The 15,565-nt window shown below is 45.9% G+C and overlaps 1 protein-coding gene across 2 annotated transcripts in view; it reads right to left on the reverse strand.

Annotated features, from left to right (window-relative positions):
• The window catches only part of LOC135395984 (neprilysin-1-like), a 207,236-nt gene that overhangs the window by 62,023 nt on the left and 129,648 nt on the right, over positions 1–15,565 (reverse strand). For both annotated transcript variants that reach the window (XM_064627063.1, XM_064627062.1), the window contains exon 9: positions 8,475–8,810. In XM_064627063.1, the coding sequence (XP_064483133.1) occupies positions 8,475–8,810 (336 nt within the window). The remainder of the gene's footprint in view (positions 1–8,474; positions 8,811–15,565) is intronic.

The following is a 15,565-nucleotide window of genomic DNA, read 5'->3' on the forward strand; positions in this document are numbered from 1 at the left end:
GCCTCTGTTGTTGTCTCGTGTTTGTTCTTTGGTTGCTTGTGGATTCCCATGTGGATGTTGTGTTCCCAGACAACAAAATTTCATCCCTCAGTAGGCACATGCATGTCCCCGTGGTACCCCTTTGGACATTCCCAGGAATATCCCAAGAATGTATCACTTGGATATTAATGACCCTTAATACACCTACCATTATTTGATGTGTTCACCCCACCAGACGGTGCTCCAAAACTTTACATATGTAGTGTACTGTGCACCAGTTCCAGACATTTCGCACATCCGTGTGAAATTACACTGCATTTCTTCGATGCCACGCAGACGTGCACACATATGAGGACAAATGATGAATCTAATAAAAAAAGCGTCAGCCAATTCCTGAGTCAGTGTGTAATGCTCTCGCAAACTTTATTTACTCTGGTAATCTACAAAAGTTACAAACTTCCAATAACACTCGATTTGCATGTCGTAAGTAGGACTGGATGACGCTCTCTATCTCGAAAGCGTTTACTTCTTGGAGGCCTACAAGAGAGGTATATTTGGGGATTAACTTGCCATTGTCGCCACACAGACCACACTACAACAAGCGTCACGTGTGTACTGGAGATCTCTAATCCGAACAGCGCTCGCGTTCATGTATAGTGCGTTCGTTGTGCGTCTCCAATTCACACCGATCGCCTTCAATCGGGGAATCGGGGTTACCACGTTATTACCCAGGCGTAAACCTGCACTGATTTTGCCTAATAATGACGCAGTATTTCTCCGATAGCATTTCTATAAACAATCCAAGCGGGACAAAATTGTTTAAAAAATGGCACTCTGAGCAATGTGGTCACGCCATTATCTAAACAGCCTGCATTTGCTTCCTAAGGTTCTATACCCGTGCATTACGTATACGGTATAGTATGGCATACTTACTTTTACGAAAGAAGAAACTTTGCGTCGCAATTAATTAATGAAGCAGTCCAGCAGCCGCGTCTACTCCCGCGTGCACATCACTTTCAACTAACTGAACTGCGTCTTGACTGGGCTTCGTGCTTCATCGCCAAACAGGCAACTTCGCCATTCGTCTTTCGCTTCGAAAAGTGTCATGTGACTACTGCCAGCACGAACCCCACTTGCCCCTCAATATTTCCTCCCCCAGATGAGTGAAAGGCCCGACCGGGGTGTTCTCGGTGCATTTTTGGACATATCTTGGATGCTACCCGAAATGCCCTCTTCGGCAACCTTCGAACATTCTTTGGATATATCTTTGCGGCCCTCACATGGAATGCCCGCTTCGGCAATCTCCGAATATTGTTTGGACATATAAATTTTGTCGTGGTTGTCTGGGTTTACACCAACCAGCCCAATCTGTATACTTCAGACATTTTGTCAAATCGTCGGCCACTCACTAGCGGCATATTGTCAATTTCCTCTATTTTAGCTCGTAATAACTGTTGACACCAACTTCATATTGACGGTATCATCATGTAATTACGTAGTCTGTATATCGTCAGCGGACCGTAGGTGTTTTCCTTGCTGTCAATTTGTCGTCCAGAAGGCAATCACAGGCGCCAAGCTGCCAATTTCATCCGGCAATCTCCCGAGATCTGGAAAGTCTCATGCTCGTTCCCACAGTTATGTATCACGTCTTATACCCTAGTCAGACAGCATTTCAAATGTCAATTGCGAGAAATGGCCTTCGGCCTCTCAAATGACCTTTGTTCGGGGGCGCCTGCCAGACAGACGGGAAAGGAGTGCTCCTCAACTGACTGCTCTCACCGGCTCCCTTTTTCGGTTTCGTTTTCCCTGTCTGCTGTGGAAATTTGAAGTTGGTCTGTGCGCCACAAATCAAGATGCAGAAGTCATATGCACTTCTCTAAATAGGATATCTAAATACGTTTACACAGTTTCACTTCATTATCCGCATTTTATAGGTTTTCCTACATTCAGCTGCGAAGGTAGCGAGGGTACAATGGCATAACACTGTTGTCGAGATTGTTCCTTTCTGCACCTCAAATGTCGTTGGGGGCCTCCTTTAGCGTTGATGGTCATTTCTTAGAAAGGTCCTTTGAGCTGCCGTCTGACACGGCTCTGAGAGGTAATTTTTTGCAAATGAAAATTCCACGAAGTCCTTCGAGCATGCCGTCTGACTGGGGTATTAGGCCTGTTTCACACGACCGTTCGTCGTCCGTGTGCTTCAAAAACAGAACCTAAGGGCAATCGATCTCCATAGGTTCCAACGGGTCCGTTTTGCCTCCGTTAAAAACACGGACGCGAAAAACGTTCGTGTAAAACTGGCCTTATTCATTAACTTACGCGAAAGTACCCGGGCGTGTTATCGGTGTTGTTATCAGGTCGCGGCGCGAGAAGGGAATTGTTCGCCTCAAATATGTCTTCCTCTCCCTGCCCAGATATGCTCCTCCTCACGTAACACACGCACCACCCTGTAAACTTAGCTTCCTTGCGTAGTCCTCTGCTACCAGGTCAAGCCGGGTTTCAGAGGGGGTGTCCCGGAATGCTGCTCTTGATCATTGTTCAGTTGCAACATAAAGTGAAGCATATCCACCTTATTAAGTATAGGAAAACGAAAATAGGTAGCTTAGCAACATTACACCTCAGTTCATGGCATTTTTGCATTTTTCAGGTATGTAATGACTCGTTGCAATACAATGGCCTCGATGGCTCCTTGGTGTTAGTGAGCCGTTTTTCTAGTTGTTCATTTATGCTTGTGATCGTTTTGCCACTGATACTTTTCACGCAGACAATTATGCACAAGCCTAAGGCGCCTAGATACAATCCAGTATACTTCTCATTGTGAATCAATAGAGAATGACAGTGATACTGAGACAGGTAGCTCCTAAACATCTTTGTTTCGCGTATGTCATGCTGGTACTTTTGCTCGATGCATTGTATCAGCTGCTAAAATTGAAGTACAAATGCTTAATAGGATACATATGATACACTGTCTTTCAATGCTGAATGTCCCTGTCACATAGGTACATGGTTAGACATTCATGTTCCAAGTAGGTTCTCAGAACTTCCGGTACCATACTTCAACACCATGTGCATTAAGCACAGCCGGCACAACCGCTTCTCCTGCCAGCCCAACATTATCGGGCTCGCGAGATTCACTGAGGTCCCTTTCACCAAAGCAGAACCACCTACCTGTGCGACAACAGGGCAAGCTGACACGGCCGCATGCCGCATCCACAAAGCCACATGCTGAGGAATGTTCCTCAGAGTCTCGTTAGTTATCCGCGTTTAAAATTAACTAGTTTCGGTGCTAGAGGTACTGCAAAATGTATCAAGTAAGTAGTTCTTATTTTCGGCTTCTTGTTGTAACGTTAAGATAGCTGACACCGAGTGCGAAAGTAATGGTGAAGCCCCCTCAAAGTACACTGATGTTATTCTTTCCATGCATATTCAAGAAGCAGTGCAGTTTTTATTATTTATTTTTTCTACAAGGACTAGCAGAATTTCCAGCTCTTCATGTTTCTCATTTCTACGCTTTGTTTTTACAGCGGCAACTGTTAACTGGAAAGTTTCAGGGGATCGCCGTGTCTGTAGAACAAAAACTCATCATAGTCGTAATGTTTCTGAAATGCATCGGCTCAAAATGCTGCACCAACATTGAGCTAGAGGCATGTGCATAAAACGTTGCCGCAACATTTGAACACGTCGTCAAAAACAAAGTGATAAATGACGGGTGAACGTCACGGGAAGTTCCGAAGATTTCATTCATTGTTTATTGGTGGGAATTACAGACAGAACAAGAGCGTGCAAACATTGTGATACTGGAGCACTCGGAGCAAGTGCCTCGGCAATGTTGCATGCCGAACGTGCAACATTGCAGCAATATGTTTGTTTCGATGTTGCTTCAATGTTTGAGATGCTGCCAAGAGGAAACATTTATATTACACGTTGTAATTGCGACGTTGCCTCAATGTACCACGTGCAACATGGCTCCTGCAAGAGAATCACACTGTTCGCATCCTTTGAGATACAGCAGACACACTGATACAATGATAGTGCTGCAAGGCTAAGATTAGGTCGCTGATGCACTGTTTTGTGAGTAATGCTATTGCAACATTGCATTAAAATTGGCTGCGAAACACCACATCAGCAATGTAAATGCGACATTTCTTCAGCGTAGCACAGGCACATTGCTTCGGAAACACAATCACACTGTTAGCTCTACGCATCTTTTGAAATACGGCAAAAGCGTTGAAATAAAGATATTGCACAAACGTTGAATTTACGTTGCTGATTAAGCGTTGTGGAAGAAATGCAATTGCAACATAGCATTGACATTGCTTGCAAAACATTGCATCAACAATGTAAACGCCACATTACCTGAGTTTAACATATGCAACATTGCTTCAGTGCTGCTGACATCATCGCAATGTTAGCTTTACGCAGTCTTTGAGACATAACATGAACATTGAAATAGGTATATTGCTACAACAACGAACATGGGAATGAAACATCGCTGCAACACTTCAACGGTGAGGTAACATTGATGCAACACATTTGCAACATTTTGTGCTGTCTGTGCATATACTTCTTCCTAATTGTAACCCATTTAACATGTTGTTCGTCGACTACAGGATATACATAAACTCAGGAGTATGAATTCCCTCCTGAAAACTAACAAAAGATTCAAAGCAAAACCGTGTTACTTTTAAACTTCTAATATCCTAGCTTTATGTTGTGGTTTTGGCGCGCCCTGGGGGTCGCCGGCCAAGCAGGCTTGAAGGCACCGGTTTCAAAAAGAAACAAATAAACGTGGTTGGTGGATTCGAAAGATTCGATTCTCTGTTTTGGGCAATGGGATTCGGATTCGCGAATCCCTGCCTAGGATTCGTGGATTCGGTTGGCACATCCCTGGGCGTTACAAGTGATTTTGTGTTGCAGTGTAGGCAGCTCCTTAACTTAAATTGTAGCACATACTGCTTGATAATGCGTCCACTACATTCTCGCGTCAGGTTTTCTATTTCCTTCTTCCGTCTTTTTTTTTCATTATTTCCCGGTGACGTACCAAAAGTGTGGTGTGCTACAAAAGTGCTCGACAAAAAAGACATGTCGTGCTCACTAACTATGAAATACAGTTGAAAAACACATGTGTCTCCATATATTTCTAATCACTATGTTTCCTCATTGCCAGTTTCCAAGTTACTGAGCATCGCGACACAGAGTTATAACGTGGTTCAAGGATCTGTGCTCATTCCGGCTGTATGCCAAGGAATATCGTAAGTAAGTGACAATTAATAAAGAAATAACATCGTTGAGCAGGACTGGCTTGTCGACCTAACAGTAAAATGCGCCACTCTTAAGGATCCGGCAACGGCAGACACCCAACAAGCTAAGGTCAGTCTCGAACGTAAGGAAGGACACACAGATACAGTCTAGCCTAGTTTGCAGTACTGCTTGTTGAAAACGAGGCAATGCTTGATTTGTTTAAATGCTGCTCAACCTCAGGGGTCAGCACTGTGGAACTGTGGAAGAATGTGTCAGAAAGCAAACTAATTTTTCTGTGGTATAGTTGTCTACGTGCCGATGCAAACTGTAGTAGTCTTGTTATTTCTTATTTCAGGATTGATGCCAAGTACAAGCATATCCAGCAGCAGTGTACACTGGAGCCTCACACAAGCCAAAGTGTCAGTGTAACAGCACAGGGATCCACCATTGAGGTACCAGACGTGGCCTCTGCAGTTCCTTTGTTAATTTCCTTGTATTGGGAATTCAATGCTCAGTATGCAGATGCGTGTGGCGTACGCCACTAACTTGTATTCCTCTACTGCTGGTAATGTGCACTTCGTGCACATTAAAGGTCACTGACATAGGACGTAGCTACCTATGACACTTGATCCTTATCTAGTATAGACGGGTAGAAATCCAGCGAACCAGTAGAGATGTAGGAAGGGAGTTGCATCAGGACAGAAGCCGCCGATATTTCGAACAGAGCCTGTTCTTCTTCTGGACACCGTCCTCATCACTGGCATGGTGCCACGCCAATGATGCCAATGCCAATGATGAGGACGGTGCCCAGAAGAACAGTACTCTGTTCGAAATATCGGCGGCTTCTGTCCTGAGGCAACTTCCTTGATCCTTATCTGTATGCTATACCCACCAATTATTTGGTGCATATGGAGAATTTGCGTGCACCTGTATAGAGCCTATACTATATTGATTATGTTAAGTGTCAAACCAGTCGAGCATTGCCACCCAGAGTTTCAATGCAAAACTGATGGCGGAAAAATCAAGGTGGCAGCGTCTAGTGATAACAGCAGATGAGGTGTTGCTCACGAGCTGTATCTGTATCGAAGAACGCCCATCCAATAGCATCTTGTTCGATAATTGTTATGTTATCTGCTATTATTTTGTCTAATAAACTTCTTTCTTATGCCATTGGCAAAAGCAGAATGCATAGAGTAGCAATCACCACCCGGAGTGCAGCGTCTTATCGTCTATCATCTGTTGATGGGAATGCTGCCATTGGATCATTTTGCCCATGGACTTTGCACATACTGTATTGCAATTCTGCACTGCGATGACCGAGTGGTTTGAAATTTACCATGATCAAATGGTACCCTTAGGCTGTACAGGTGACCACAACAATATTTCGCCTGTGTCAAGCAGTTGGTGAGTATGGCGTTACGATAAGAGTAAACCTTTATAATTGCCTATCTCGTAGTAAACTAAGCCGAACGGAGAGGCACTGATTCACCAGTGTCATACTCCGAACCATACGTTACATTAAAGAACATTTTTAGTTATTGTTTCTTTATTTTGTAAAAGCTTCCTGTATTCCATCCCTTCATTCCAACGAATGTACAAATATGTGCAATAAACTGTTTGCAATGAGCATTTGTTGTGGCTTTTTGTTGTGTGGTTTGCATTCGAAAACACTCACTTGCATGAAGTACTGTTTCATTTACACAGTGTAGATTAAATTTTGAGGTGTGTAATGAACCACCGTTTCCTGTGGAGGGTTGGAGGTGTGTACTAACACCCTTCACCCATCAGTAAAAGTGGTATACTAGCGCTCCCTCGGGGAGTGTGTACAAAAACACCCTTGAGTACAAGAACACCCTCCGGTAAACAGGGGTGTACTAGCACTCCCTAAGGGAGGGTGTACAAGAACGCCCTCCATTTTGGGGTGTTTTTTCACGCTTTAGGGGCGTCGCGTACGGGGCAATCGACTAAACCCGAAAGGGTGTCGTGGCACCTACCTGTACCGTCGCCGCGATAAGTAAACAAACGAGGGTTTACAATCGGTCGGGGCTTGTGCATATCACCGGCACATCGGGATCCACAAAACGTCCGCAGCGTCGCATAGCAGTGGCTGAATGCCTGGCTTCAAACTCAGATACGGCGCCATGATTATGATCAATACCATATTGATAGTGCAGCGCCCCAAATGCTGTCGAACAGGGTGGTAGCAACGTAAATGCCGTCTCTCAAATGTAGCAACCACTGCTTACAGGTACTAATTGGTAATATGTAGGCGAGTACACGTAAGTATACAAGTAGAAATTATAAAGACACAAACATAATATATTCTGGTCAAAGGATTTGATGTGCGCGTTCTGCGGTATGTAACACACAAACGATAACCAAATCAAGAAGAATACACATTAAAAAGAAATTCAGCTGCACGTCTATAACACGCCTATAACAGCATTGGGTGTTGGCGAAGTGAAATTTAGTGACTGATCCCCTTGCTGACTGACCCCCCCCCCCCCCCCAAATGTCCCGCCTTGGGGTCTCACATGGTCACATCACATTAGGTAAGTGGTCTTGTACCTCTTTACCCTTTCGACGCCTGCACACGACGTGGGTAAACTCGCGTCATTTCGGATTTGTCGCCGAGAAAAAGATCATGCATCTCCGCCGCTAGTGGCGCCATGCATTGAGAAACCTCTCATTACGCTTACATTACGCCTCTACGACTACTGGAGATATTTATGTTTGCATGCTGGACTTCGCGTGGATGCCGAAACGGTGATATCAACGGCATCAGATAAATAAACGTCATGACGGCAAACCTCGGGAAGTAACTCGAATACATTTGACGTATCGTTGCAAAAAGTGCTTTAACATGTTTTCATGGAGCAAGTAGTAGAAATGATTGACAGAACCAAAACGCACCATGGGATTTTAGTCTGAACCAAGGCCACACCACAATATCCTTTGCACAGGCAAAGCCCACGTTGCAATTAGAGCTATGTTTACTCGCGCAGAAAGCGTCGGTTAAGACGTAAAAAAAAAAGTTCAGGTGTGAGATCACGACGCAATATGTTGTGCTAGTTGCGGCTTCAGCAGTCGGAAGGCAGTATCGTTGATGGCGTGCTTCCAAGTACGCATTTCGATTCTTGAAGAATGTAACCGAAACAGAGTGAAAATTGTGAAGCCTCTTTTCTAATAAAACGCGCAAACTGCGTACTTCTTCCGAAACTAGGCATGGTGCTCTGTACGAACGTGGTGTTACTTACCGGCTATCAAATTCACGGCCGAAAACGTCGTAGGCTGCCAACATCTGTCTGGTCATTTCGGATCCTAAACCTCCGTAATAAATGCTGTCGTATGCAGCGTCCGGAAACAGGTCTTTGGTGAGCAATAATGGCGAAATCCGCACTATATGTGGCCGGTACTGAGCCGCTACTTCGCTGCCCAGTGGTCTATAGTCATCCGCGTTGTCTGATACTCGTGTTCGGACAGCCTGAGATATATTCGCCAAGTTGTACAGAAAGGAGCTCCCCATCATGGGAAGATCCATGTAGGCGGTAACCCAATCATCCTTCGGGGTCGATTTCCAGGATACATAGATACTGCAGGAAATAATAATCGAATAATCAGAACTGTTATACTATTCCAGACCATATAAGTACGTCACGCCGTATTCTTTGTGACAGAATAACCTCGCAATCGTACCCTTTTTTGGTTCGTTCCAGCATTATTTGTAGCACACAGTGCCCACACTATTGACGAGCGTTTTCCTTCAAGTCGCCCGCATTCACTGCACGCCCAACTGTACGTTGGTTGCTTTTTCAACAATGGTGATGGGCTTTCAATACATAAACAACGTAATCTGTTCAAGCTCAAACTCGAAAACAACGTATTCAATTGCGCCATTTATCCTATTGACGCCCAGCTGAAATGAGGTGAGAAACTTGGATGTGCTGGGGTAGTTTTGAAACCTAAGGCGTACACTTCGTAAAGAGATGAGACGGGTTGGTTTAAAAAGAACCCTCGTCTCGAACATGACGTTGCTGATTGAGATCATCGCCCATGCATCTAGGGAACCGTAATAATAGGGAGTTTCAGGAAACCGCGAGCACCCTCCGATTCTTTTTCCGAAGCGGTATCAGCGTAGCAGTAGTCGATTAGCTAATGGCGATAAGGAAAAGGAATCGGAGGGCGCTCACGGTTTCTTACAACTCCCTAGTAGGAAGTTTTAGTACATCGGAAGGTGTTCACGATAAAAGTTCCGAAAACATAACTTCTTTTATCGTATCGTTTTCATAGAATTCTTTTGATACACCAAAACTCGCTAATAACGGAAACGAAAACGGTATGGCAACAGAACCTGAAGCTGTTAACGGCAACGAAACCGGAAACACTTGACCCACATTGCTCCATTGGCGGAAACGGCAACAGAAACGGAAATGATCGGTTGTTAGGGAATTCGGATAGTGGTTTTTGGTGTTATCCATCGAACATCAGTGTTTTTTTAGGACTCTGGAGAATGATTTGTTCATACTTGTACAAGTTGCGCAAAAAGTATTTAAGTTAAGTTGCTGACTCCCAGGAAAAAAGTCAGTAAGTAAACCGAATGAAGTACTAAATACTCACTACTAAAAAGTAATTGAGTAGAATACTAAAGACTCTTAAAAGTATCTCGCTGCTTTCAAGATACCATCACGATGTGAAATTTACTGTAAAACAAATATAAACAAAGAAGATAAAATGCTTAATGGGACTATCGCATCCGTACCGGTCGATTCCGAAACTATAGTGCCGCTTTACTCCGCGTTAATCATTGATAATGACGCCTAAAATCCGACGCGAACTGGTAGCGTTGTTCATGTGCATTTTAATGTAACACATGGCAAGAGCCGACGACGCATATTGACAGTATTCCGAGATTCCCTCTCAGGAAACGTCACCCGCACAAGGCCAATCAGTGAACGCCCTTTGGCGCGGACGAGACCAACCACAGAGCGGATGGAGGGATCTTGGTAGCCATTGCGACCGACCGACCGACCGACCGACCGACGTGCGGGCGGGCGGGCGAGCCGAAATACTAGAGGACGGCGTCTGCTCTGAGATCGGCTTGCGGAATGTTGTTTCTGGTTAGTGTCGGACGTATTTGTATAGCCAGGAGCGTAACATGGTCACGTCAGAGCTCACACTGGTAAGCCAAAGTCGGCGTATTAACCTATGACTTTTCACTTAGTATATTGTGTTGCGAACGCCAGATGACCTCTGGTACAATCGCCCGCGCTGCGCTCCCATTCGTGTGCCTGGCTCACGTCATCATTGTGTTTAGCTGCAGAGGGTGTGCGGATCTTTAAAACTCGTTTATTTAATGTGTAAGCTGATTTCGGAAGAGAAACTTGGCGACGTTGACTGTGACGCGGTGAAGAACATTGCCAGGCAGCACACTATCCTCGTTCATTACTGTCAGGGCATTGGAACTACCGGTCCTATATAAGACCCCTTTTACCATTATTCTTCCAATAATCGTTGCTGCATGGGAATGTTGGTCCATAGTTGCCATCAACCGGCCAATATTCGCTGGTCACTGGAAATATGGTCGCCATGAAACATGCGACATTGGCTGAATATGGGCAATGCGGTCTGCATATATCCGAGAAGGAAACCATATAGGATATTGTTTACATACAGCCGTCAGTCAAACAATATTCTATGAAAGTTGGAAACGTGGTCAACATATTGCCGGTGACCGAAGAATATTGGACGAAAATGGGCAATATGGTCTACATATAGCAGTCTGCCACATACTATTAGCCGAAAACTGGCAATATTGTTTACATATAGCAGTCGGCCAAACACTATTCCATGAAAGTTGGAAATATGGTCTACATATTGGCATCAACCGAACAATATGGGCAATATGGTCTACATATAGCCACCGACCAACGAATATTGGCTGAAAACTGGTAATATGGCCTACATATTGCCGTCGATCAAATAATATTGAATGCAACTGAGCCATATGGTGTACATATAGCCGTCGACCAAATAATATTGAATGCAACTGGGCAATATATGGTATTTGGTCATACTGCCCATGGATATTGCCGGCGGTCCAATAATATTGGATGCAACTGGGTAATATGGTCTACATATAGCCCTTGAAGAATAATATCCAAGCAGCACGTAATATTGGGCCCATACGCATTGGCATACGCTGAGCATCGGCGATATGTGTTCAAAATGGGACCCATTTTGCCATGACTTCCCCATATTGGTTCAAACTTCGCAATATGGGCCCATATTACCAAGTTTGAGCCAATATGGGGAATATGTCGGCAATATAGGCACCATATTGCCCATGTGCATCCCTTATTGGCTGAAAATGCCACGAACCCGTATTGCGTACTTGTACCAAATGCCCAAGCAGCACGGCAAGATTGGACGTTGGATTCATCAGAAGCAGCCATCAAACACCCCTTGGTCTATCAAGGCAAATTACACGCACTTATGCCACTGTGACAGAACCAGCAGGCATACGGAAACAATTACTGCCATCAACCACCGAAGCTGTGCCTTCTCCGACACCCTTCTCTGCGGTACTCGCGGCAGTCAAGGCTCTGCATTTCCTGGTGCGTTGTAACTGCCTGAGGTTCAAGCGCTTCTCGCATTGGAGGCATTATCTTTACCTCAGTATGATAGAATTGTATAGAAAGGCCATAACGATGCAGTGGAATCCTCGCGTAACGAGCGTAACGAGCGTAATGTAACAAGCTCCCTGATTTTAAATATCATCTACAACAGTACAGATTCCCTTTCATAGCTGTATGCGAACATGGCATGGATGCTGCACACCGCCGTTAATGGATATACAATCTATCGATCTCATCAGTCCCCTGAGAGTACAACAGCGTTATACGTTCGTAGTGACCTCGTTGCTGCACCCCTAGGGTCAGTCTGTCATCGCTCTCATGACTATGTCATCTGCAAGACCCGCCTTGGGCATATGCTGTTAACAGTCGTCAGTACCTATCTACGTCCCGGGTTACAGGTTCCGTGGACTGACCTCGAATGCTTATTCAATTCACTGGAATCTCCAGCTCTCGTGCTGTGTGACTTTCATGCTCATTATACGGCCTAGGGAAGCCGTAGGACAGACGGCCGGGGAAGGAGGTTGTTGGAAGCAATGGCGAATGCTCACATGTGCCTACTTAACAACCGACAGCCAACTTATATGCTATCACCAACGTCACTCGATGTCGTAGATCTTTCGTGGTGCTCAGCCGCCTCAATTCGCCACTTGTCGTGCGGTACCGATTTCGACATCCGAGGTAGTGGCCACTTTCCCCTCAATATTTTGCACGATAGACAGCCTCTCTCACCCACTACTGGACTGATTACTTTCACGAACTGGAGACTCTGTCGTGTCGGCCTCCGAACATCTGTGCACACCGGTACGTCCCAGAGGCCCTCTCGCAAGGCATTCGTTGCGCCATTCAGGGAGCCGTGGTCCTGTCTAAAAGGGTAACAGGTCACGTCGGTCATTCTCCAGCAAGTAACCACCTTAGGGCATTACGTCGCCGAGCAGAGAGAACGACTAGCCGAACTGGGCAACTACCTGACATTGTAGCATACCGCCGGATGAAAGCTAACGCAACAGGACAACTTAAAAAAGAAGAACGGAAGCGTTGGAGTAAGTTTTGTCAACACCTTTCACCGTTTGATCCGGCCACAAAGATCTGGAGGCCAATTCGAGCTCTGAAGGATGCGCCCCCGCAAAAGAATGTTCTCTCGGCATTGGCTATCGTTAAGGGTGTGAACGAAAACACGCTAGCAACAGATTTCTCCGTCGTCCTAACGACATCGGCGACAGTCTCGACGACTGCGGTACACAGCACTTAGCTCCAGAGCTTGACGGCCAATTTTCACCAAGACTGGCTCCATCCACCGGAGGTTATGGACCGCGACTTCACTCTAACCGAGCTAAAGACGGCCTTGAAACTTGTGAATATGGGCTCATCCCCGGGATCAGATAACATCACTTATGCCGCACTGCGAAACATTGACGGCCAGTCACTCCAAGCTCACCTTCATGTTTATAATACGTCTTGGCAACAGGGAGCCCTACCATCTACCTGGAAGGAGGCGTTGGTCGTTCCCGTCCTAAAACCAGGCAAACCCCCAAATGCCCCGTCCTCCTGACGCCCTGTGAACTGACAAGCTGTATGGGAAAACTGGTGGAGAGAATGGTTTTGCATCGCCTCGACTGGTGGCTCGAAAAACAAGGCGTGTTCCCTCAAGAAATGGCTGGATTTTGTCGCCACCAGAGCTCCATGAGTCCAGTTCTCGACTTCGTGTCTACATTCCAACTAGCTCGGGCGCATCGACGGATCGTTGTATCGGTTTTCCTGGACATCAAGCGCGTATATGATACCGTCTCGCACATTTATGTGCTCCACGCCTTGCGGTTTTTTGGAGTATCTGGTCGACTCTTCAGCTGGCTCCACCATTTTCCTTACGGACCGAACAGTCGCGGTCCGCACATCCTACGGCCAAAGCCCTAAGCATCCTGTTAGGCGTACCCCAAGGAAGCATTCTGAGTCCTACACTCCCTAATGTGGTAATGGCAGGCCTAAAATCGAGAATTCCTCGCAAAGTAGCATTCTCTGTGTATGCCGATGACGTTTCCCCTTTGGAGAGTAGGCAAGTCACGACCAGCCATTCAGCGCCGTTTGCAGCTAGCCTTAAATAATGTCCATCTGTACCTCACGCGACCTGGAATGGACCTTTCGCCCGAAAAGTGCGTCGTGCTTCCTTTCACTCACAAGGCTAAGAGAAAATTTCCCTCTTTGGGTTGGTGCAAAGGAGCTCGAGCCTGTACGTTCCCATCGCTTCCTTGGTGTGGTCCTGGGCTCGAACCTGCGCTGGACTCGCCACATTGAGCACCTTGAAACCAAAGTGCAGCGATGGCTTCCTGCAATTCAACATATTTCTGGCTTAGGATGGGGCTGTGATCAACGCTCCCTTCAAGCCGTTCACGCGGCTTTGGTTAGGGCGACTGTGCATTACAGCCTTCCAATCTTGCACAGGATTTCTACAACGTTGTTAAATACCCTTCGGACCCTGTTTGCCCGAGGCCTTCGTCGCTGCATCGAATGCTTCGTCGCTGCGTCGAAAGCATCGAATGTGTCTCGATGTGGCTTTTACAGTGGAGTGGAATTACCGCTTGAGGCAAGTTGACTCTCCCCACTGCAGTCACTGCGCTGCTGTAGAAGATCTAGAGCTCATTCTTATCCATTGCCCACACTACCAACCTTCCCGAACCATACTCTCCGGATCCCTTAACGAGCTAGACTCTCGCCCCCCCCCCCCCTCTCATAAAATTGCTTGCTCCCTGGCCACATCCAGCCCACTAACGCTCTGCCCTCAAAGCTCTGTTCACCTTTCTGGATACCATAGGACTTCGATCCTTATTGTGAAGGTGCTCATTATTTCATTCCCCGCATTACTACCAGCAATGGCGTAGAGCAATGGGGTAGAGTATCGTCCTTGGCGAAGAAACTCCCCATTCATCATCTTGCAATAAAGTTGTTGTTCCCTGCGTTGGCGTGTCGGCGCTATTTCTGCTTGTGTGCCAGCCACTTCAAAACACTATAAATACCGTTTGAGATACCAAAATGTTCTCCGGGATTCTGATAGAACAGATACAGGAATATTGCTATGAGAAGTTACACGTTTTTAACGTCATATCTCTAGGTTCCCTGCGCCGGCGCGGTGACAAAAATTTCGCTTCGAGCTCGTGCCGCGGCCAGTTGTGGCCGCTTTGCAACGCGATAACTCGCACTTGATTTGAGGTATCAAAATGTTCTCGGGGATTCCAATAGCGCATATGCAGAAGTATGCCCATGAAAGTTTCTATACGCTTATCTCTATACCTTCCCTGCGTTGGCGCTATTTCTGCTTGTGCGCGGGGCACTTGAAAACGCTATAAATCATTGTTGCTTTGAGATATCAAAACGTTCTCCGGGATTTTGATAGAACAGATGCAGGAATATTACTATGAGGAGTTACACGTTTTTAAAGTCATATCTCTAGGTTCCCTGCGCCGGCACGGTGGCCAAAATTTCGCTTCGAGCTCGTGCCGCGGCCAGTTGTGGCCGCTTTGCAACGCGATAACTCGCACTTGATTTGAGGTATCAAAATGTTCTTGGGGATTCCAATAGCGCATATGCAGAACTATGCCCATGAAAGTTATAAGTTTCAATACGCATATCTCTATAGCTTCCCTGCGTTGGCGCTATTTCTGCTTGTGCGCGGGCCACTTTAAAACGCTATACATCATTGTTGGCTTGAAATATCAAAATGT

Source organism: Ornithodoros turicata, chromosome 5, assembly GCF_037126465.1.
Source record: "Ornithodoros turicata isolate Travis chromosome 5, ASM3712646v1, whole genome shotgun sequence".
Taxonomy (NCBI): domain Eukaryota; kingdom Metazoa; phylum Arthropoda; class Arachnida; order Ixodida; family Argasidae; genus Ornithodoros; species Ornithodoros turicata.